The sequence below is a fragment of the Pimephales promelas genome, chromosome 7 (genome assembly GCF_988280905.1).
Source record: "Pimephales promelas chromosome 7, fPimPro1.hap1.1, whole genome shotgun sequence".
In the NCBI taxonomy this organism is placed as follows: domain Eukaryota; kingdom Metazoa; phylum Chordata; class Actinopteri; order Cypriniformes; family Leuciscidae; genus Pimephales; species Pimephales promelas.
Window position 1 is genome coordinate 12,819,555 of NC_142775.1, and position 25,766 is coordinate 12,845,320.

The following is a 25,766-nucleotide window of genomic DNA, read 5'->3' on the forward strand; positions in this document are numbered from 1 at the left end:
ATTAACACGAGCAACAGTCAACGTCCAAATCCTTCAGTTGACAATGGCAAGCGGCAAGAATTGCTTGGATTTTCAAATTCCTGCAGTACTCCGACTCTCTGCCTAGACTGATCTCATGAAGTAGTGTGCGTGTGACACGCCAATTCATATTTCCATTTTTGGCATGTTATCAACACGCATAATCGCTTTTCAGCGTGTTTATGAACGCCGTTGACTTAAAGGGATAGTTCACTTTGAAATTAGTTTTTTTTATATGTTTTAGCTAACCTCAATGGCATCCAAGATGTAGGTGTCTTTGTTTCCACAGTATTTTCAATTTTGACATTTTTCAGTCAAACCGGTGTTGTCTGTCAGTCATATAATGCAGTTTTAGGGGGTCCACCTCAAAGAGCATGCACAGAGAAGTCAAAATTAAACATGATTTAATGACTCGTAAATGTAAGTACACATTGATGACCTAAGACAAGAAATGAGCGGTTTGTGTGAGAAAACGAACAGTATTTATATCGTTTTTTCCCTCTTGTTAACAGCCGTCGAACTGATCTGAATCAGATGTCCAACTGAACCGAATTGAACCGTCTCCAGACGTTATGCCGGAAGTGATCTCTCGCGCGTCTACGTCACGCATTGTTTACACGGAGATTTCCGGAGTTTTACCTTTCACTAAACATATTTAGATATATCGAAATCGTCTTCAATTTGCAACATGGCATCGTGACTTTTGCGTAAACATACACGCCACTTTCAAGTCAAGTGGCGTGTTATCTATACGGATTTTGAGCAATCAATGTGTATGTCTACGCCATTAAATGTCCGAGGGATTCCGCGTGTATGTACACACCGTTAAATGTCCGAGCGAAACAAAGCAAAATGTAGATCTACATCTGGGGAGCGATTATTTTTTTTTCCTGGGATGGGAAGGCAAAACGTATAAATCGTATTAACCCCAGTGACAGGTAGGTTTAGGGATGGGGTTGGGGTAGGTCATAGATTTATATATACAGTAATGTAACGTTAAGTCAACGGCGTTCATAAACACGCTGAAAAACGATTATGTGTGTTTATAGCACGCCAAAAAATGGAAATACGAATTGCCATTTCATGAGATCAGTCTGCAATTTGAATGAAGTACTGCTCTAAAACATATATGTACTGAGCACTATTGAGTCTTTCTTTGTAAACAGCTGCAATTTCATCTATAAGGCCTTGACAGCATGTTCTTTATAATTGTGGTGGTGCCATTTATGATTATTTGTAAATTAGATCTGAATTGGCAAAACGTCAGCTCTTAAGAAGTGTTTTCAACATATTTGGCCCAATAAAAAACAGCATTTACAGAAGCAACATTTCAGCATATATAAGGCCATTCTTGATGACAAGCAAGTCCTTGAAAAATAGTTCTGGTTTGATGTTGCATTATTTCCTGAAATATGGTCCTCACTCTAAGTCAGTAAAAGTCAGTGGTGCCACACATTTCAAAAAGAGTTCAAGCTTTCATGACCTCCCTTTTACTGTGGGAGAAAACCACCAGATTGCCTTTTAACCACATCACAGACATGTTAATAGACTTGCAATAGGGTGGTGGGGTTAGCGGTGCACAAATTGCTTTACTTCTTACAATATTCTGCATGCCCCTAAGAGACCTGAAGGAGTCTTATATGCACTCAAATATTTGATTTCCATCAGTAGAAATTATGAGCTGTTGGCAAAAGTACAAAAGCAACCTTTTAAGAGGGTGAAACAGAGATGCGGGACAACTAGCCTAGCCAAGAGCAGTTATTCATCATCCCATAGAAAAGAGCGTCACTAGTGCAAGGACACCTTGGCCAGGTGGATAGGAACCAAACAGATAACGGATGGGATTGTGCTTGATGTCAATCCTTAATGACCAGGACATCTGTTTTAAGATTATAGTTTGTCATGAAAATCCAAGTCCATTGATTACAATTTACATCATTGCACATTGTGCAGTATAAGGTTATAATAAGCAGTTTGTATTAGTTCGAAATTGGCAGTTAAACAGCTTATGTCCCGTATTGTGGTATTTTAGTATTATTTTAGTATATACTATTATCATATTTAATATTTTGAATTACAGCAGTGGCCAAAAGTGATGTCCAGCCAGGGAAATTTACGGCCTCACCCTTTATTCAAAAATCTGCTTGGAGTCAATTGTTTTACTTGTGACAACACCAAATTGTGGAGACATCAGAGAACCAAGAAAAATTTCCCGAATTTTCTTTTTTGCATAGTAAAATAAAACCTGTAGCTTGCAGTTTTTTTTTATTAAATAATTTTTGTCATAAAAATATTTCTTTTACCAAATTTAGTGTTTTGTTCATCCCTCATATTTAAATTGTTTGTTTAAAAATATACAAAATATTTTCCTCATTTTGATGGTTTAATCGAACTTGTAGGGTCATTAAAACAAATATCCATCACTTTTGGCCAGTACTGCTTTTACTATCAGTGTTGTGGAATATTCCTTTAAAAGTAATGTTACAAAATTGCATTACTTTTTATGAAAAGTAATGATGTCACTTTTGTATTACTTTTTCATCATCTGGGCTGGGTTTGCTTGTTTGTTTTTAAATAATAAAATAGTTCTATTTTTGGCAAATGTAAAGGCCCTTTCGCACCAAAAGTGAAATGAACAAGCCTGTACAGTAGAGGACGCAGCTCAAACAAACAATTCTTTTAACTGTGCCATTCTGGATTGCAGAAAATTCTGAAAAAATGAAACCGTTTCACTGTTTTTATTCATTTTTGAGGAATACTGAATTCTGTGCAAGTGAGATTAATTCCTGCTCACATTTAGTCTAGAACTACAATAACCATCATGTTTACACAGCGCGCACAACACTTCTGCATCTTACTCCTGATTTCTCTCTACATGGGACAGGAGAGTAAATAAAGAGCAAAACATAGTAAAGCTTATTTATATCCCCTTTTAAAAACAGTGTTTACAAAGTGCTTTACAGAAAAGAAATTCACAGAAAAAAGCATACGCATAAAAATAAGATAAAATGTATTAAATAATTAAACTTGAGTAACTCCGATATTTAGTTGTACATTTAAAAGTAACATATTACTTACTTGTTACTTGAAAAAAGTAATCTGATTACGTAATCTGCATTACTTGTAATGCGTTACCCCAACACTGTTGTACACTGTATTATTTTTTAGTTTTCTTTTTAAAATTAAGTTTTAGTAATTTTGTACTTTTGTAATTTTTATTAGTTTTTATAGTTAATGATTCTATTTAGCTATGTTTCTATCATTGCTTTAATAGTTCTTTTCATTTTTGATTTTAGTAATTTAAGTACTTCAACTTTAGTACAAAAACAAAACAAGTTTAAGTTTTTCATCAAATATTTATATTTTATTTTATCCTTCCTAGCCTTGGGTGCGTTTCCCGAAAGCATCGTTAGCCAACTATGGTCGCAAGTTCCGTCGTTATCAGCATAGTTCAACGAGTCGGTGTTTCCCGAAACCATCGTTCAAACGAACATTCGCAAACAGCATCGCAAAGTTGTGTGGTTTGAAGGACAGCTCTCGACCTGTGGTTAGAGGCATCGTTTCTATATTGCATCACATTTGGAGGTAATAAATCCTTATCTTGAGCAAAATAAGCAAGCTGACATTCAGTACAACCGGTGCCTTTTATTTAGAATACATACAATGTAATTTACGTATTTTAGATTGTCAAAAGATTTAAAGTACCGTGTTTGAAGAGTGCGCAATTGCGAACGCGCTCCACTATGTAAGAACGAGCCAAATATTGAGTCTGGTAATAAAGCAAAACAACTGAGAACAATTAGACATAGTCCTCAGATGACATGTCTGTAATTTATATTAACAAATCTATCATTAATTGGATCTCAAACAGTTTCATTAAAAGTAGTTATTACTCCACCACGTGCGAAACCAACGTCGTTGAACGATACTTTGCGACAGTGGGTTTCGGGAAACAGTCATAGCTAGTTGATTTCTCCAACGATGCATCGTACTATGGCAGTGAAACAGCAAACTACATAGTTGTACGGGAAACACACCCCAGAGAGTACAATCTCTGAAACATATGATGTTCTTTCTGTTGCAGTTTGATTCAATAAATCATATTGGTTTATTTTGACACATACCGTAATTGCAATATGATATTATAAACATCAAGCCTAAAATTTCAGCTGTTATGTTGAACAGGAAATGCAGAAACCACCAAGTGATTACTTTTGTCTCATGAAGGGTCTTCACAAGCGTTGTGTTTATTAAGGGGAAAAAAAAGTTCTCTTTCAGTTCACCCAAAAGTGAGTAGAGTAAAAATGGCAGTTGGCCTTGGTTGTACAGTACCTGACTTCGAAGGTCATTTTGTTTCACTTAAGCTGTAATTGTCAACTTTTTACTTTCATGCAGCAAACCCTTGAGTCTTTTTTAGTAACTTATTATTGTGAAAATAAAATGAACCTAGAGCACTTTGCTTCCACAGTGGAAATTTGTAAACCATTGTAACTGCTACATTAATGAGTCCAATGCAGTTGCATCTCCTTTACAATGAGGTACATATGCAGTGCATACATACATATGTACTGTATGTTGTATTTTGTTTGTGTCGTTTTATTCCATTTAATTCTGCAGCTTTAAATTCACCCTGCTCTTCACATGTTCTTTCTACATTCAGATCATCGTCATTATCATAGGTGAAGTTACTCTGTTGCAGTGGAGGCCCACGTCATTGCCCTCAGATTAGCTTTCAACCTACAAGTATGCAATTACTATGGTAACTACTGAAGCCACTTGCCCACGATTGGCTCACCCACATAGAAACATGGCCTGTTGTCTTTCCAGCAGTGCACAAACTGTGTTTAGTATTTCTGGACAAAGTTCTGGTTAACATGGGCTGGATCCAAGGCTGCATCAAGTGCCAAGGTTTAGAGGCATAATTTGGCAATTAACAATCAGAATCAAGCACATCACTGTTTCTTGAGGCTGTTTTTGAGTATAAATTTACCTCCTATTGCATTCCTGTGAGGTTCGTTAAGAAAGGAAGTGAAACTACCCAGGCTTCCACATCTTTCATTTTGAAATGACATGCAAGAGAGTCAGATGTGAGCTATATGTTTATGGAAGTCAAAAAAAAAAAATGATGCAGTCATGTCTGAATTTTGATTGACTGAGACTTGGCATTGCCAGCGTCATTGTTGATCCTCTGCCAGCTCCGTCAATGCTTGGATAAGTGTCTCTTGACATTTAACGTCTCAGTTTGTCCATGTGGAACAATCTGAGGGAGATTACATGACAGGCTGTTTAGAAAAGCCTTTGACCAATGCTATTGGAATTGATTGAACTGAAATAAAGTCCCTCGAACTAATTATTTTGCCTTTCATCCTTCTAAAATTGCAACCTTAAAGAGCTAAGTCTAACTGACATGCTAAACAACCAGTCACAGTTTGTTTTGTTCCGAGTCATGTTTAGGTTGGTGAAAATTAAAAGTCAATGTCCCTACAATATAAAACAGGTGTGCATATTAGGGGTGGAACGGTACACAGAAGTCACGGTTCGGTTCAGACCTCACGGTTCGGCACGATTTCGGTACATTGGAGGGAAAAGCAAAACAAAAAATACAGAAGGCATTTTATTTTTTAAATAAGTTTTATTAATAAATGCATAGAACCAGTTAATTTGTAGTGCACTGACAATAATTTTATATAATTAGTTTATTAATTAAATTAATAAAAAGACAAAAAGACCTTGTTTGGTAAAAAGGACCCTGTTTGGTAATTGTTCCTGGATTAATTTTTAAATTATTTTGCTATATTTCAGATCAATATATTTGTTTTCCGTAATTTTAATCAACATTATTAGGCTAATTAACAATGTAGCATTATTCTCATCTGAATTATAAATAATTGATTTCTGTATAAAATAATACTACCATTAAAAACACATTCGATTTTTCTTTTTTAATTAATTTAGAATGTGTAAGATTAGTGCTCCGAGGACAAGAAATTAAGACCAATGCAATATGACAAATGTCCAAAAGATGAAACCCACAGACTGTTTTGAAATGGAGTTGGATAAATATGTTTTACTTTTAAAACAGTGTGTGTGTGTGTTTTTGTTTGGCTGACAGTTGTAGGTTACAGTTTGTCAAGAGTTTACAGTGCGACAAAACAAAAGCACCAATGTGTTTTATTGTGAATGTACAAAAATATAAGAACAGTTTTTATGTTTCCACTGTTCTCTCACACACACACACACACACACACCAGCATTGCAATCTTGACATTGCAGCCTGTTAATTATGCGGTCACAACAAACGCGAATAGAGCGCCAAATTCGCGCCTAGTTCGACGCTAGTCCAAAGCGAGGATGCGTGTATAAAGCCAATGTTTGAACGCGCGTTTGAAATAAAGCCAACGTTTGAAAGCCGATGCGCGTTCAGAGCAAAGACGGTTCAGAGCTAGCCGATGGTACAGATTATGTGTCCCTAAAGAACCCGCGTATAACAGTAGTTCTGCATTACATTAATTAATATGCACGTGCGTTTTATTATCATTTTTTTTAACCGTGTATTCTCTGTTTAAATTCGTGCACCGAACCGTGACGCCCGTACCGTTTCGGTTCAATACGAATACATGTACCGTTCCACCCCTAGTGCATATGCATTCTACATTCAAGAACTTTGAACTTCACATAGTTGTGAAAATCCAGTAGATCCTGATGAGTCACGGTAAAAGTCAACGCTAAAGTCACGGTTGTAAACATGACCGACTTTCTTCTTTCATGAGGGGGCGTGGCTTCACAATGGTTTTGTTTCCAGGCGGATCTTTACAGAAAGGGACACACAAGTCTCCCAAAAACCCTGGAGAATTTAACAAATCAGATGACTACTTAGTGTTTCCAATTTTGTGTGCCGTGTGCATCAGACGTTCAGCTAATGGTCTGTGGGCATGACGCCTGAGGCTGAGACTGAGATGTTTTAGGCATCACAGGAGCCTTCCTCCTCTCCCTTTTGTTAAAACTAAATGACTGGCCCTACCTGAAGAGTCACAAAGCAACTTTTCTTCAAAGACTGTTATCACCTCTGCTCCCCTGGACTATCCTAGCGGAGACAGTGTCTGGGGGCTCTCCTCAAGCTTCAAAGATAGCACAGGAGAGAGGTGGGGACCCCTAACCAATGTTCCCTCTGAGATGCGCGCATGCATTTCAGAAGCCGCTGCCGCGCAGAAAATAATAAAATGTCACGCAGAGGACTGACGCGAAATGTGTGTGGAAATCCATTTGATTTGTAGTTTAAGTGAGAAATAATTTCAGTGCTCAGGTCAACCACTACAGAGTGAAAACTGGTAAATGCAGTTTACAGCTTTCATAGAAAGAGAACAATGTGAGCGTTTGTTATTGGCAGTGAGTTGTGTGTGCAGACCAAAGCTCAATACGAGAGGCAGCGAGAAACGAAAAGACGTGAAATAAATTCACATCATAGTGTTCAAGAGTGGATGAAGATTAAAGAAGAGTGGTTTGATTTAAAGTGGTGGATATTATGGTTGATGGACACAGAATGGTAACAATTACACACCCACCAACGTGCAAACTACATCTAAAAATAGGCCTACATCATTAGTTTAAAGCGATGTGTTCGTGTGTGGGGGAGTTTCAGGCATGGTTAGATTACTATAAAAGAGTTCACATTCACTTTTCTTGAAAATATTTAGCAATTTAATAATATAATATGTAAACAAATTGAAGCATTTAAACTGATATATTATATCACTTCAAATAATTCATTTTTTTTATTATTATATTAGGCCTATATTTGATTATATTTTAAGGCTAAATAAAGAACCTCACAAGGGTGTTGTTTAGGACTCATTGCCATTCAAAAGTTTGAAACCCCCTGCTGAAGAAAATATTGGAAATTCATAAGCAATAAACAATCATTTAAATTTGATGGTTTAATGCCTCCTGAACACAATTCATTGACTGTACAAAAACACTGTGGTTTTTCCAAACCATCTCAAAGTAACAGCTTACTTTTCTTTCTTACTTAAACAGAATTGAACTGTCCTGCAGAAGATTTTTTGGATTATTTTTCATAGGATTTCTTGGTAAAGACTAAAAATTTTTAGTTTTTAAAAAGATTAAAAAATATCAGATAACCTAAAATGTGCTTCATTTAGTGACTTCTTAATCAACTGCTTGTTTTTCAAAAATATGATTCAATACCAATAAGTTACATCAAGGGTCAAATAAAATAGAAATGGCACATTCAAGTTAAAGCTATACAACTGAATTTTGAAACCATTGTGTTTCTACATATGCTGTACAGGTATAAAGAATAATTTTGCTCAGGTGGGGAAAAATGTCTGCCTAAAGAAGAAAAAAGTTTTGCTCAGAAAGAAACAAAATTATGGCTCGTTTCCACTGAGTGGTACGGTACGGTACAGTTCGGTTCGGTACGCAATTATTTGCGTTTCCACTGTCAAAAGTTGTGAATGGTACCAAAAAGCCGAACCGTACCGTTCCACTTGTGAAAGGGTACTCAAAGGTGGAGCTAGACTCACTGCAGAACGCTGATGGGTGGACAGAGTATCGTCACTCGCGCGTGCTACAAGGGCATTAGAAGCATATAGTTGAAATATAATTCTACTGTTATTGTGTCACGAAATGTAGTTTTAAGACTTTTTCAGGCGAGAAAGTAGTTTTTTAAAGATCAAATCTGTGGTTTATTTATAGATTTTTGATAATTTGGCTGAGATCCATTCCAAGCGATCACCGGACGCTCGCGCTCGTGTCCCCGCCTGGAACAGCCTTTCCTCGGCTAGTCGTTCTGATGTTTGCCGCTGACTCGGACGTCTCTGTAGTGGTTAAACATGAGATATAATTAGTCTTGTATAAACCTAACAGGTGATCTTTGGTCTCGTGAATCTATAATTCGTTTCCTGGCCAATAGTTTTGGCAGAAGGCTACGTGAAGTTTATCTTTGAGCGCTGAATTTGTATATTTGACTGACTGAATTGTTTCTTGATATTATTTAAGCTTTACTGTATTTTGTACCTTTTACGTATACTTTTATAATGGCTATTATTGATAAAATTGAAATTCAACAAAAAGAGATAGTTTTGTCATTTTTTATTTATTTTATTACAAGATCATCTGTAATGTTGTTTATTGCAACATTTGTAATGCGATATGCAATACATTACATTAGATATCGCCTGGAATATGTTTAATATTTTTAAATTTAAACGAAAAGAGGCAGGGTTGTTTTATAATTAGTTTTGTTATTAACATTACATACATGCAGTGATAATCTATGCGTTGCCTGAACCACATTTATGTGCTTTAGAATGTTTAAAATGTATTGAAATGAAATCGAAAAGAAGCAGAGTGGTGTTTTATAACATATTTCGTTTTATTGTTGCCTAAAATAAACATACATAGATAACCGGAGTCGCAGAGCCAGAGCGAGCTCAGTGCCGCTTTCAAGAACGCGCTGGACCATTAGCAGAATTACTGGACTCGCGTCCTCGGGATCATTCTCCTGAGACGGACTTTGCGTTGGCTTCTTGGAAACGCCTAATGCCAGCGCTTGTTTCTAGTGACAAACAGGCCTCGAAGCAAGAACAAGATCTGCTGTCTGTCATCCATTGTTGTTTACTATGTCGCTTTCTTCGCGCGAAAATGACGTCGATCGCTTCTTTCCAGCATACCACGCCTATCAAGTAAGGGTACTGTTGGCGGTGGAAACGCAAGCCTGATCATGGTGTACCCGACCCGACCCGTACTGTACTGTACCGCACCGTACCGTACCCCTCAGTGGAAACGAGCCATTAGAGAGAACATTGCCCCTAACCCCCCAACACCAGACATCACCAGCTATGTGTTCTAGAGTCTACTGCAAAATTTGCAATACACATAAAAAAGGACATTGGCTCCATTTTACCCACAACCAAACCGTCGCCAACTGTATATAGTATTTTCCCGTGGGTTGTGGATGTCCCTATGCCATATCAGCTGAGTTATATCTCTGTAGTTGTAGTGAACCCCCAAATGATGCAAGTATGAATCAGTGTTTTAATGTTTGCAGGCCTAGTCTGTTTGCTATTGAAATAATCTCTTCTCGTATCTTAAAGACCCTCTGTGGTCAATAATTGTATTGCTTAGAACTCATTTTTGCTCACCAAAATGACATATTTAAATGGTTTTTTCGATGTAAAACAAAATTCTTCATTCCTTTAAATGGCTTGAATGTAACTACACCCTTGATTCATTTAATATACGTCATGAATATGCAAATTAGCTCTGCCTCCAGTCACTGACAACAGCTCAGAATAGCTGATCTACTCACTTACTGAGGGAAACGCTGCACAATGGTATCGCTCTTTACAACGTCGAACACACAAAGGTAATTAATATGATTAGCCTTTGGCTTGACTACATTATCAAACAGCTAATAATGTGTTGCTAACACAAACTATTTATGCTTTCGCCATCTCCCAAATGCCTTTTTGTAGCTCAAACAGTTGAGCATTGGTGCTTGTAATGCAAAGGTCAAAGGTTCGATTCCCAGGAAAGCAAGAACTACCGTCTATATCTGAATATAAGACAAGGTTTTTGTTCTAAAAATTGGCTGAAAAATGGGGGGTCATCTTATATTCGAGTCAAGGGGGTAATCCATCGACCGGCAGTTGAAGCCGGCCGTGTGCCGCCATCTTGTAGCAGAACTTCACTTGAGTTAGCATTTCCATTGATTCCCATGGAGTCACTTTGACAGCGAATAACTTTACATCTGAGACGTTTGAAGAATTGACGTTTGAAGATGTTTGATTTGTCCATTATTTATCCAAGAAACATGACAATGTATAAAATGCTCCATTACCTTGTAGCTTATGTTATGGCCTCGTAGAAGCAGTTTTTTTTTTTTTGTAAAATTAGGCTAACGATTGCGTCATAACCACACGACTCTCTGTCGCACAGTAGAGAGATTACCGTATGGACAGGAGGAGAAGCTCGCGGGCAATCGGGGAAACGTGGAGGCAAAGTGACAAAATAATTAATCAGAATACCTAGCAAAAGTTTCTCTTGCTCCTAGCTCATGGACAGCTCCTACTCATACTCTCCGCCTCTGCGAGTTTCGGAAGGGAATGATTCAGATTTCTCATGCCACAGCCACTAGAAGACAGACAGGTTGCTCACGTCACATCTACGTCGTCAAGCTCTCTTTGAGCCGGTTTGAGTCTGCGCGTCAGGAACGGAAGTCCTAAAAAAATCGCTAAAAATGGGCTTCACTTGTCTCAATGGAGTTCCAATGAGATGGCTCTGTCCATTTCTTATACTGTCTATGATTCGAGTGGAGGAACCGTTTGATAGACTTTTTCTCCCACGCCGTTGAGCGTCAAGGAGAAAGAGGGTTTCAGACGCTCTGAATATTGGGCCTTCCATGACTTGGTCAGCTCGCCATGTACCTCTGGGAAGAAGGGGTCGGGTCTCTGCTAGGGGTGCACGATATATCGAATCAATATCGTTGTCGATATCCATATCGAAAGTGTCACGATATTATGCAATATTTTGTTTATGATGCGTCTGGTCCGACGTGCACTATTGATTCTCCTTCTCCATAAACAATATTAAATCAATAGAGGTTTAACACTTCATGCTACAGATTTCCCACAGTGGTCAGAAAGAATAGGGGAGACACTTTGTTTTTCTCAATATAAAGTCGCTACTCGCTCCAAAGCTAACCGCCGTCACTCCCTCACTTCTCCCTTGCTCTCCCACCACACAGTCCCACACGCACACACTTGCCCCGGCTCAACGCGCACACCAGCGCACAAGTATAAACATCAGGCCACGGTCCACCTGGCAACTTCATGCATTTTCACTGATCGGATAGCTATCTAATTTATCAAAATACGATCTTCAATTCCCGCGCTATATGCAGATTTAATGGAGTGCACGTCACCGAAAGCAACAGTTATGAGCTGCATTTTATGATAATCAGGTAAAATAAGATCAGTTCGTTTATTTACTTTTAATGAAGATAACTGTGAAAAGCGTCTGCGACTTACTTTCACTTTGATTTGCCATAGTTTGCGCGTTGGCTTGATGAAAAGGAAATGTTCAACAGCTGCTCATCTGCGGTGATGCGTGTTGCAGTCGCGCGCGTCGTCATATCTGGCCATAACATGACAAGCCTGTAACGTTCTCATTTTTAGCGTTTTTGGAAGGAGTACATTTTACGTATGTGGTTTATTCAATAACGAGATGCATTTACATTTGTCCAGTTTCAACTGAAATGCGGCCCAGACCACCTCCTGAAGTGGTTTGAGCGATTAGATTCAAATACGTCACGAATGCATTTCACAGGGCATTTACACCAGGGGCCTCATGTATAAAACTTTGTGTAGATTTCATCCTTAAAGTGTGCGTACGCACATAAGGCAGAATTTGCGTACGCACAAAAATTTTCAGATTTATAAAACCGTTCGTACGCCAGAACCTGCGCAGAATTCACTTTATAAAACCCAGTCAGCGGGAGATTATGCGCACGTGCGTCTCCTCCCCGAAATAACCATATATGGAGATTACAACGCCTAGTTTAAATATGCATATCCTCATCTGCATATCATTTGCATATGATTATTCATCCACGTGATACCAAGTTTAACGGTACAAGACGTTAGGAAAATATGAAATGCGGATGTGCCGTCACATTATTACAAACATTTTTTTTTAGTAGCCTATAACCTTGCCTTGTTTTTGAATGAATAAATCAAATAGTGTTAAATACATTTCAGAGAAAGTTTTTCTCAATCTTTTCCACTGGCCAAATAGTATTTTTAATTGATTTATATTTTAATGGAAAGAGATAGACATGGTTGTGCATTATTTGCACGAAACAGTTTTCTCAGACAATCTGCTATTATCATGATAAGCAATTATCTCTAGTTAAAACACAGCATGCCAGAAGAAAAGTGTTCAAAAGCAATGCATCCACAACAAATAGGTCTATTTCTATTTATTGAATATATATATATATATATATATATATATATATATATATATATATATGAAGAGTTCAGATGCAAAAGCCTCTAAGTGCCATTTGAAATTTTCTTCTAAAATGATCATTTTTATCAAGCTTGTATATTTAAGTTCAGTAATTTCACTTAAGCCTAGTTCACACTACGTGATTTTAAGCCCGATTTAAGCCCGATTTGCAAATCGTTGAGTCGCCGACAAGTCAGGGTGTTATCGCGTGCAAATCGCGGGCGATTAGCGGACGATTAACACTCGCCAAACCGTTAGTGTGAAAGAGCCAACAACGCACCAAAGACAGCTCGCAGACAGGTCACCGAGCTCAGAAAAATATCTAGCATGCTAGATATCCCGAGCAGTCGCGCGACTCAATCTCAGTGATGTCATGAGTACAGCCAATCATAGCAACGCATGGGTTGAGGACACCAGGTAAATCTTACTTTTTCTTTTTTGCTTTTTTTTTCTCAGAGCAGATCGTCGAGCAAACAGTGTGCAGCACTAGTTTCTGTCTGACGTCCATATTCGCGTGTTGTGTTCTTCTCTGCAGTTTCGCGTCATTTCTGGTTCGTTTTATTGCGTGGTTTTTCGTGACAAAACATGGTTTCTAGACCAGATAGGATCGTGTTGTTGTCAACTCGTTATTTGTTTGATTTTTTTCAGGATTTAGACCGTACTATAGTACTGAAACAGCTCTCATTGAGTCACAAATGATATGCTCTTATCCGATCGTGGTTGTATCTCTATGTAGTGCGTTGTTAACTCGTGTAGTGAGTTACCTCCTGTTGTGGATCAATCACGTTGTGTTGTGTGGTGTGAACAGCTAAACAACTTGAACACTCATGATTTCACTGAGAGCAAGTCATGTAGTGTGAACTGCACAGTTCAGCCCGACATTTTAAAATCATGTAGTGTGAACTAGGCTTTAAATGGCAATGAAGATTACCTATTAATTATCATTAAAGTGAAATTACTGAACTTAAATATACAAGCTTGACAAAAATTACCATTCTAGAAGAAAATTTCAAATGGCACTTAGAGGCTTTTGCATCTGAACTCTTCATATATTGTAACTTCTCAGTAATGATTTCATGTAGTTTAAGAGTTTAACTCCATTAATGAGAATGTCATATTTAATCTAAATGTTTATATCAGAAGTAAAACATAGTTTAAACCATTCTCTTATTTATTTAAACTGTTATTGTGAATATGGACTGTATTTATGATTTGGACTCATTATGAAGATTTACGGTTTTACTTCATCTGCCGTAGGCTATATGTACGTCAGTTTCACCAAACGGCCCAACGTGCGTGCTGGCGCGGTCATTTAAGAAGGGATGGATGTTTGCTTCAAGTGATGATAGGTTTGTGAAATTATATTTGTATTATCTTTCTGTAGATGTATATTTTTCTTTAGATTCTCTGTCTAATAGTAAGCAAAAAGACATTTGACTCCAGTTCACCATCGGTGTCGCCAAAACACATACTCTTCTAAAAGAGTGTGTACGCACGGTCAAGAGCATCCTTACGGTGCGCACTTATTTACGCGAAGTTTATTTTTTATAAATCCCGATGTGCGCGTGGAAAAATGCGTGTGCATATTTCTATGCCCATTTTGTGCGTACGCAACGTTTATACATGAGGCCCCAGGTCTTTTTACGGTCATAGCTATCCAGTCAAAGAAAACGCATATAGTGGCGTTTATGTTGCATAGTGTGTTCTGTAGACTTGCTATTTATTTATTATCTTTTACTCTGTAGTGTACACAACTAACATGTCCTGTTCTGTAGGCCTAATTATTAATGCTGTACAAGTCCAATATGACTGTCAGTTGAAATAAATCTTATGTTGTAAGAAAACTTGTTTTATTTATTAATCTTTTTGGATGCGTTTTCCAATAACTTTTGTAGTTTTACATCTGTTTAAAAATATTGAAATTAATATCGATATCGCAATATTCATTATCGATATCGCAATATCACATTTTTGTCAATAGCGTGCACCCCTAGTCTCTGCTCGCTTGTCTCCGTCCACTCTAGCATCCTCTGTGAACGGCACTTTTTCTTGCGTTGCTCGATCACAGAGAGAGAGAGAGGGGGGGAGCCGGATCGTCGTCAAAAACCAGCAGACGATCCCGCAGGGTGGTTAAATACATCCCGTCGCACTCAGGGCAGCTGTCCTTGGTGAGTGCGGCCTCCGCATGGTCATAGCCCATGCAGGAAGCGCATAGGATATGCCGGTCTCCGCCGTCTAGCGGGCCTCTACACGAGGCATAGTTCATGTGAGGCATTGGGAATAACGCCTCGGAAATTTGCTCTTAAAGTAATTTTCTGTTGAAAACAGATTTTTTCCACAATCTATTTTTTCCCCAAAATAAATCTGGAAAATGGAGTGGTCGTCTTATATTCAGGGTTGTCTTATATTCGAGTATAGACGGTAATACGAATGTAATTATTACTGTAAAATGTATCATTCTATTTTAACCATACTTGGGTGTAAAATTGCACAAATTCTTTGTCCAAGCATACAAATAAGGTAAAAACTCTCTGATTGGTCACCTCTCTAAAAATGGGTGTGATGGATTGACTGGCTTTAAGTCTAGAAACATCTTGGCTCAATGTCTTTGAGGCATCACACTTCCGGAATTTTATCAGCAAATTACCTTCAAGATACCTAGGTTGGATTCAACCTGGACCATCCAGCACTCCTAGCGAAATCATCAAGAATCTCCGAACTATACCGCATCTAGACTCTTGTTCAAACGAAGTCAATCCAAGTAATCATTTTGCAGCCTTTAGATGCGTTTTAAGTTTTGCCCCTTTTAAAATGTGATTCTGATTCTTTGATGGTTCTCATAGGCTGTGGTTAATCAGTTAAATCTTGCTCTTTTTTAAACTTTTCTTTATTCTGTATATCATCTTTGCTTAGTACACGTAGTTTACTTATTAAACTCATTATATCCAACCCTGATGTAAACACCATTTTTGCATGATAAAGCAGGTTTTTTTTTAATATCCTGCATTGAACACTTTTATCCTAAAGTATCAAGGAAATGATTTGAATCTTCCTAATATGACCCGTCTAAAGATCTTGGAAGCAGACTTGGTTATTTCCTCCAGGGGACGGGGTCCACCGCAGCCTCACTAAAATGCCACCACCACAAGCTTGTGACCGTGCCCTGTCTGTCTGGATTAGTTCTCTTCCAGGCTGTAGGCGAGGTTTGTGTATCTGTGTGTGCATATCTCTGGCTGTCTTTCTGCGCTAGTAACGCATAAAGTCACAGCCGGTCTCTATTTAGCAACAATACCTTACACCACACTTCTCTTAGTAATGTGGATTCTGGAGAATTTAGGTCAACGTGTGCCAGAAGGGAAAAGGGAGGGAATTTTATAGATTTTAAAGTTACACTTGGAAGATTAGATATGATTTTTTTTTTTTTTTTTTTACCAATCTATTTTCAAACACGCCTCCTGGGGCACACTAAAGAGCGTCAAGATTTCTTTAAAACTGAAGACAGGAATTTGGTTGCAATTCGCAAACTTGATGTCATTTTAGCTTGTTAAAATGTATAACGTCAACAAAAAGGTTAGCTGTCTGATACTGTCATATATTTTTACCCCCATAAAACTTCTTTAAAAAAAAACAGTACTTTTTATTTAGTGTAGTAAAACAATGTTATCACATTGAAAAAGTCACTGGTACTTCCATGCATTATTATTATTAGTATTAATTTGACTGATTTAATGTAATATTTTCATTTGTTAATTATAATTGATTTAAATATTCTACATATTGAATGAATACATGTGCACCATATTCACATAATTTATATTTATTATAAATGTAAATATTTTGTGTATTTATTATCCTAATCTTAAATAAAAGTTAACATTTATCTCTTGCTGCCTAATCTACAGTAACATTCCAGTCGTGCTACAGGTTGACTAGCCTATAAACACAGTACCGATACACATTTTATTCATCCCACTGATTCACTGAGCTTACATTTTGTGTTTGTGCCACTGTATCGGACTGACTCAGGGATATCGCTTGCCCTTGGCCATGCAGTGAGCCATTGGAATCCAATAATTGTAATTTTGGAATTGGGTCTTGCTGACTATAGTGTATCTAGTCAAAGGAGATAGAGGAGCCCCCTTTGGCCAATTAATCCTTCTTAGCATGGTCTTAATCAATGGGACACTGTTTATCTGAACCAAATTTCCCCCTGTAATTGAGCAGAGGATTGGTAATCAGAGCTCGCCTGCTGGTGAAACTGAGATCTAATATAAAGTTTGAGAGGTTTTTAAACAACCTGTGCATAGAGATGTCTTTTATATCACACTATAACTAGCCTAGAAATCTAGACGCACCCCTAGCGGCCACCTCATTGCAGTACACGAGATCCAGTGGACGGAGTTGGATCCAGATCAAAGGGGTGGAGATGGGTAGGATTAGGGGTGGGGTTAGGGATCAGGGGGAGGAGATGGGTAGAATTAAGGGTGGGGTTAGGGATCAGGGGGTGGAGATGAATAGGTTTAGGTATATGTAAGGATTTCGTGTTCTGCAGTGAGGACCATCTCTTAACGGCAGCAAAAATAATTTTGCAATGTGGTCACCGTGGTCACTGAAAAATAATTTCCAGTGTGGTCTAGCAACTCTCCGTTGGCTTGCGAGCTGGAAAAAAACAAACTCTGGACAGGCCAATCACATCATGTATAGAGTTAGTGGGCGGACTTAACATAATGACAGCAGAGTTCTGATGGTTCTGCGTGATTTCCATAGGTGATTTCCCAGCTACTTAACAAAGAAGATGCTGCTGGCGAGCAGCGGTCTTTCAAATCGGCTTTGGCCGCGACTATGGAGGACTTGGAGTTAAAGGAGTAGTTCACTTTTAAAAAAAAAACTTTTGCTGAAAATTTACTCGCCATCTGGTCCCTGGTGTGCACCAAACAAACATTTTTCTCCATATAATGCACTTTACTAGGAACCAAACGATTCAAGGTCCAAAAGACAGTTTCAGTTAAAACTGCAAACTGTTCAAAGGGCTTTAAACGATTCCAGACGATGAATAAGGGTCTTATCAAGCGAAATGATCGCTCATTTAAAAAAACAAACAAGGTTTAACTTTTATATGCTCAAATGGTCTCCTTGCTCTATTCTGTGATGCGCGTTCATAGGAAAAGATTTGTTTTGTTGATTTTGACCCTTATTCATCATCTGGAATTGTTTAAAGCCCTTTGAACAGTTTGTAGTTTGCACTGAAACTGTCAAGTAATAAAGTATTCTCGTGAGTGTATAATATGCCATTGAAAATACACACGGTTAAGGGGTTCTAATGTCGGTTGCCATGTTTCCTCTCCATCTTGAAAGTACATTAGGCAAAGAGGGACATACCCGTTAATTCAAGCTTCGGCTTTCGCGATTACGTTTGAGTTAACACTCATGGACGAGGTCGAACTGGAAGCCATGTTAATCTTGGACTACATTGGCCACCGTAGGAGTTAAAACGAAATTGGAATTGAGAGGAACAGAAACTAACATTCACTGGATGGTTATATACCTTTTCACCGCTAGATGGGGGTAAAAATCACACAGTGTAGCTTTAAGTCACTTAAGTCATTCTTAAAAAACGAAGATGTGTTCAGAGTTTTGATGACCAGATTGTTCAAGTTTAAAATATCAACTAACTCCGCTGGTGGAAAAAAGCATGAGACTCACTCATCCACTGCCGTTTGTAGCTCTGGTTGGTTGTAGCGCTATCCTGTTGCGTGCAGAGGGATTTTGAAAGACAACTATTCAGATTAAGGCATGCCAATTGTGAGTTCCCAGGCCTAACATCTTGATGTAGATCTGGCTTGCCAGGCTACACTATAACGGCTATTTCCTGAAATCTGATGCATGCAAGTCAGCAAAACAATTTGCTTTCCTTTGGGAAAAAGTAGAGAGAAAACTCTAAGGAATTATTTAAAGTACACCTTGCAGGTGTTTTCATCTTCTCCATAAACCTATAATAGCAAATAGGCTGTTCTTACCGTTTTTACAGATGGGGCAGCACTGTTCTGGCTCATACACTGGGTTGACGCACTCTGGTACTGCACAGTCAGCGACCACACAGTGCACCTCGTTATTTGGCTCGCAGCGACACCATTCACAGGGCGAAGGCTGGAAAGACAGAGAAATATGATACGGTGAGAGACTCTTAAAGTAAGACACCACAGTGAAAGTCAACATGAAATCCAAACTGACCCTATTTGTGAGTCTATGGCATGTTTGCTTTGATTTAAACGAAACCTTTTGCGATTGCTCTGTTAGTGCAGCGCACTCTCATCCCAAGACGTCATATAACTGACGTCTTGGGACGTCTGTTGACCATACGTCAACATCCGCCTTTTTAGGGTACCCTTAAACGTGTGGTTCAGTTCAATTAGTGTGAATGCTGCCATCTGAACCCTGGTGTGCACCAAACAAACATAAACAGGAAGATGAGACCCTAAAAAGGACAGATTGCCCATACAGTAACTGTTTTTTTCTCTTCGTAGTCGAGATGTTGCCCATCTCGCTTCGGTATAGGTATCAGAACCTCGTCTCCTCGCAGCAGATCGTTTGTGTGTGTGATGGAGGAATTCCTGCAACTCCTTTACGCATTGTATAAGCTCTTCAAAAAGTTCTCAGCTGGTCAAAATACCATCATACTGTATGTAGGCTACACACATACAATGAGTGCCTTTAGCGCAGAGCACAGCATTGTTTTTCGTGTTCTGTAAGTTCCATCTCAAAATAGGCAATACGTCATGAAAGCAAACCAATTAGGGGTGCGTTTCCCGTACAGCGACGTACAGTAGTTCACTGTTTCACTACCATAGTACTATGCATCGTTGGAGAAATCAACTAGCTAGTCACGAATGTTTCCCGAAACCCACTGTCGCAAAGTATCGTTCAACCACGTTGGTTTCGCACGTGGTGGAGTAATGACTACTCTTAATGAAACTGTTTGAGATCCAATTAACGCTAGATTTGTTAATATAAATTACAGACATGTCATCTGAGGGCTATGTCTAATTGTTCTCAGTTATTTTGCTTTATTACCAGACTCAGTGGCCGTTCTACTTTGAATTACACCCAGGGCGAGACCCCCTTCGAGCGCCCCCCTGAAAAAAAAATACTTTGCATATTATAGGCTACTGTAAAAACTCATAATTAAAGTTGATTTTAGTTGATCATTATGAAAAGTATTAAATAATATAGAATATAGTGACCAAAATGATCACAGAATCTTGTTCAAAAAGCCTAATACACAGTGTCAATTCACCAAGTTAATAACATTAAAGATTTGTTTTAAAGGAGTGTCTTTTATCTTACCTACTAAACTTTAAAAAAGGTTAACACAAAAAAGGTTTTATATAAAGATAAACCTCATATTTCAGCATTTAAATCATCTCTATAAAAAGAATGAGTCAATAAAGATACATTCCTGACATTTATAATGCACAGCTTATCTTTTATTATTAATAGTAAAATTCATACCAATTTTCCCATGGCTGTCGTTGCTATAGAACCATGCGCTCATTACACTGCGCTCTCCAACAACAAAGAAGTTTTAGTAGCTAATGTATTTCCACCACAGAAAAACGCTTGCTGTAGCTCTGCTAAAAGATTTATTTACGGAGAAGAGAAAAAAACACCCAAGTGTTTGGGTGCACGTGCACTCCCATACTGAAAAGTTTATGAGCGCGCCTCCCGTTTGAGACATAGAGGATTTGAAATAACGACCACGAGCGCGCAAAAGACGCGATACGTTAACTAATCAGGAGATCCCCTTGATCCCCTCGCTTCTGCGCACGGCACCTTCTCAGCAAGCAGGGCGCCATTGCCAATAACTGAATCGAAATGATAAAAAATAGAAAAACTTTGCGGCACAGAGGATTTTTTTTAACTGCTCGTGCCGCCCCCCAGGTGACATGAAGAAATGCCGCCCCGGGCGACTGCCCGGTTCGCCCGTGCCTAGAACCGCTACTGACCAGACTCAATATTTGGCTCATTCTTGCATAGTAGAGCACATTCCCACTTTTCAAACACGTTACTTCAAATCTTTTGAAAAACTAAAAGACGTAAATTACATTGTATGTATTCTAAATAAAAGGCACCGGTTGTACTGAATGTCAGCTTGCTTATTTTGCTCAAGATAAGAATTTATTACGTCCAAATGTGATGCAATATAGAAACAATGCCTCTAACCACAGGTCGAGAGTTGTCGTTCAAACCACACAACTTTGCGATGCTGAAACGATGGTTTCGGGAAACACCGACTCGTTAAAATATGCAGACAACGACAGAACTTGCAACCATTGTTGGCTAACGATGCTTTCGGCAAACGCACCTGAACAAATCCCTATGCCTTTAAGTTGGTATCTTTAGGTTTGATGATGAAAATGCCAATCTGACCGCTAAGCGGACCAGGACTAAATGTTTTTTGTCTTGTTGTGGACCTAAGCAACCAAGCGAACCAAACTATAAGTGTGAACACACCCTAAAAAGGTAAATGAAAGTGCAATTAGTTGCTTTGTGTCACAAATCTCTCTCCCTTTTCTAGGGATGGGAATCGAAAACTGTTTCCACTTCTAAATTTTATGATCCATCGATTTTGTATGCCCTCGACGTTAACGAGTCCTCTTATCGATGCTCCTGCTCTGAGTCAACCAGCATGTAGGCTACAGACAGTGAACTCACAACTGTCCCTTTTGTCCTTTATCAAGCACCATAGCATGGCGTCCAAAGCGATTTTTTTATTTATTTATTTATTTTTTGTACCACCAAAGCCTTATTTGATCAGTGAGTAAAATTGTTTCTCTCTGTAGTTATGAATCGCTGCGCTTAACGAGCAGGGAGGGAGAGATAGAGAGAGCCCCGGTCGTGCGCGCTTACTCTCTCGCTTAGGCTTCACCGTCTCAAAACTAAGCGCTGTCTTGCTCTCTCTCTCTCTCCCTCGCACATATAAATTAAAATAATCGACACGATGGAAAGGTCGGGAGACTAAAGTTTCATGTGGAGCATTCAGAGATTTGTTTTTCCTGAATTATCCCTGGGTGTGAAGTGCTAAAATAGGCCTGCGTTGCCTTATCTTCTCTGAAAAGCGTTTCGCACATTCAACTGAAACCAAACTTCAAATAAATGGAAAAAAAAAAAACCGATCCAAAGATGAAATGTTTTCTGTGATGACACACATCTTGTGGGATGTCCCAACCACTAAACACACAACGCGCTAGGGGTTTCATCAACTAGTCGACTAGTGGACTGTCACAACCACTAGTTAGCGCTGTTGGCCTTAGTCGACTAGTCGGAAACAAAATGATCACATATATAGATTTATTTATTTTTTGTAAACTATTATACCCTTTAAGTATAAGCGGCAGTACTATATACTATAAGCACTATAAGGATTAATTACACTAATTACATTTTTCATACGTTTGACTGGGTTTGCGTTATGCATCCACTAGATGTGCTAAACGGAATGCAGCGAGTGCGCGGCTTCGGAGGTGAGACGTTTATTTAGTAAGCGTGAGCGCGCAGGGGCGGGCACGTAACTTACATTCGCAGCCTAACTTGCTGACAGCTGGCTGTTTTGAATGAGACGACCCAATTACTGTGAACGGGGAGCGCTTTATGCACATTCTGTGACGCGCGAGCAGTCCCGGGGACAGTGTGTCTGTTCGTGTGTGTGTTAAGAGTGAGTGCTCGTGAGACGCACATAACCTGATTTATACGAGGTTGAACTGGCCGCGTGACAAAGCGGGCATAAGATGGACACGAGCGCGAGCAATTGATCCATATATAATGCTCTCCGGATTTTAAGGCTTGAGAAAAGGCCGGATTGAGAAAATTAAAGGCTTTTAAGTGCGCTTTATAGTGGGGAAAATACGAGTACTACTTTCGCTTTTAGACCAGCACGTGACGTGTTTAATATAGACTCATATTACACCAGATTTTCTCTCAAATGTTTGCTTTCACTTTAGACATAGCCAATTATGTTTATTTAACAGTATTAGCATAATAAGACTCAAAAGATAACTTAATCCAGTATTCAGGCGCTGTTTGACAGGCTTCTAGTGCCTGTGAGCGTCGGGGGTAAGCCGCGCGCTAAGGAAAGCGCACGTTAGAACAGCGCGTGAATTAAATTTTTAACCGGCAAGGCTTATGCAAATAACGAACTTTTGTGAATTGCATGATGTGTAGGCTACGTCGCGTTGTACAGTTGAGACAGAGGCGCCAGAACTGAACTGATAGAATGCACTGTAACACGATACTACCATATTTCTTCAAAAGCAGATCGTGGAGACATTTACTATTCATGATATTGCACACCCCTAGAATAAACCATTTAACGACTAGTCGTCGACTGTTATGCAAAACTAGTCGACTAGCAAAAATCAGTAGTTGTGAAACCCCTACAACGCGCACATGTCCGATAATGACACGTTCAACCAATTCGCGAACTAATGACTCATTTGAACCGATTCATTTTGGTGAATGGTTAAATCAACTGAACTGATCTTCCAACACTGAACTCATGGGACGTTTAACCGGTGTATGATTAATCATAACACTTTTCAATAAGGTTCCATTTATTATATAAATTACATCAAAAGTACAGTTTGCTTAGTCAAGTGTAAGGTTTAAAACAAATAAAACCACTTGTTTTTTGTTTGTTTTTTTCCCAAAAAAGCATATGACTACTTTGTCCCACACAGTGCTATCAGGAATCTATAAGAGAATAGTTAAAGAATCGGATCGATAAGCAGAATTGTTAGTGGCATTGATATTGATAAAATCTTATCAATTCCCATCCCTACCCTTTTCAACTCACCCCTCTAACCCCTCTTTTATCACCCCTCTGATAAAAATATATAGTAAAGAGGCCGTTTCACACTGAGCGTGACGCGATAAAGCTATGCGAATCCCCACGTATAAAGCTTTCAGACTGTACATAAAATGATTGATTGCCTTCAGCTAATGGGCTATATGCACGCATAAGTTCCGCATTTGACCTAAGGATGCTCGTCTGTTTCTGGTTGGGGAGATTAAAGCGGAGGAAAACCGAGGAAAACGGGATTTATGGGAGAGTCTTCAAAATTTACTGTCCTCCCGTCTTTGAAACGAAACTTTCATACGTTTAGATGTAATTTTATATATAGTTATGTTTATTTAATATAATTTTAAAAAGAAGCATAAACACAACGAGGGGTGTCTGTTTTGTCTGTTTTTGTGACTAACGTTTCTTTAGAATAACCATGGAGTATAAAATTCAATATAAATTCTCGCTATTGCATTGGACTCTACGATCGGCGGAAGTTATCGAGCATCCTTAAACCTTCACCGGAAATCCCGGCGTGCATAGAGCCCATTAATGACTGCATGATAGACCTGGCGCTGACCGAGAATTTCCCTCATGTATGTCCAGGGGCGGAGTGGGACCAAAAAATCTACCGGGAAATTTCGTAGACCACCGGCCCTCGTCGCCGGCACAATTAGCCAATAGCATTTACAGTTTTACTGATTTAAAGGGAACTTTGTTGTACTAGTATGCTGGAGTAAAGTTCATAAATGGTCTTACTTTCCCATAGTACTTTCTAAAAGTAGTTGGGTGGACTCTGTGCCTCTAGGGGGGTTCGGGGGCATGCTCCCCCGCAAGAAAATTTTGGACATTTTAAGGTTATAATGCATCAATCTCATGCTCTATGATACCCATGAACTGCTCGTTGAACAAAGAAAAAACATTAATTTGTACCAGGACAATAAAGAGGGCTCAAATATTTTTTTAGTTATGAGAGTCTCAGTTTGCATTACATTATCAATGGTGTTTTAGGATGCCAAACAATTATTATAATAATGTAATAATGGTTTATAATTATTCCTATGACGTACTGTAAAATCCATTTATAGCCTATAAATGTGTAAATGAAAATGAGTATTTCAAAAGTATATTTGAACCTACCTTACACTATAATATAGGAAAATTAAAATACTTTTGTCCTAATTTCTTCACTTGCAAGAAATAAACCCTTGAGCTTTTATTTAGGAGAAAACACCAGATGATCGCGAGAGCAAAGTAATCACGCAGAACAAACTGGATGCTATTCTAATGTCAGTTATTATAATGGCGCAACGCCATATGGTTTCAATTTTAGTTCGTTGGCAAAATATAACATAAAATATAAAATTAGGTTTTACATTTTACGTCTTTACATATCTGTGTTGGGAAAAGGGAGAAGAGAGAGTTCGGCAAGGCGGATTCGAACTCGCGTTCAGCACATCAAAAAGCTGCTTTCAAACACTTCATGCCCTACGACCTACGCCACTGAGGCTGTTCTATGACGGGTGTCGTTTTGCTGTAAAGACAGGCATTTAGTGCAAATATATGCTCCGTTATAAAAAATGTAAAAAAAAAAATAGTTTTCTTCCCTTAGCTTGGGCCATGGCGAACTTCCAATAAATACATTTTATCAGACCGGGCCGGCCCTCGCGGCCTCGTAACACTACCGGCCCACCGGGAAAACTCCCGACTCTCCCAATTGCCACTCCGCTACTGTGTATGTCTCTCATATCACCAATAATTCCATGAGATAGTATCTAACCAGTGAACAAGTTGAGACTGTACCATTCTGTACATACTTAATCAGATAATAAGTATGATATCAATACCAAATTAATAGGGGATTAGTTTCTACATTGCA

The 25,766-nt window shown here is 38.7% G+C and overlaps 1 protein-coding gene across 4 annotated transcripts in view; it reads right to left on the bottom strand.

The window, feature by feature from the left end:
- vwc2l (von Willebrand factor C domain containing 2 like) overlaps positions 1 to 25,766 on the bottom strand; it is a 61,030-nt gene that overhangs the window by 15,428 nt on the left and 19,836 nt on the right. For all 4 annotated transcript variants that reach the window (XM_039649673.2, XM_039649675.2, XM_039649674.2 and 1 more), the window contains one exon: positions 19,068 to 19,197. In XM_039649673.2, the coding sequence (XP_039505607.1) occupies positions 19,068 to 19,197 (130 nt within the window). The remainder of the gene's footprint in view (positions 1 to 19,067; positions 19,198 to 25,766) is intronic.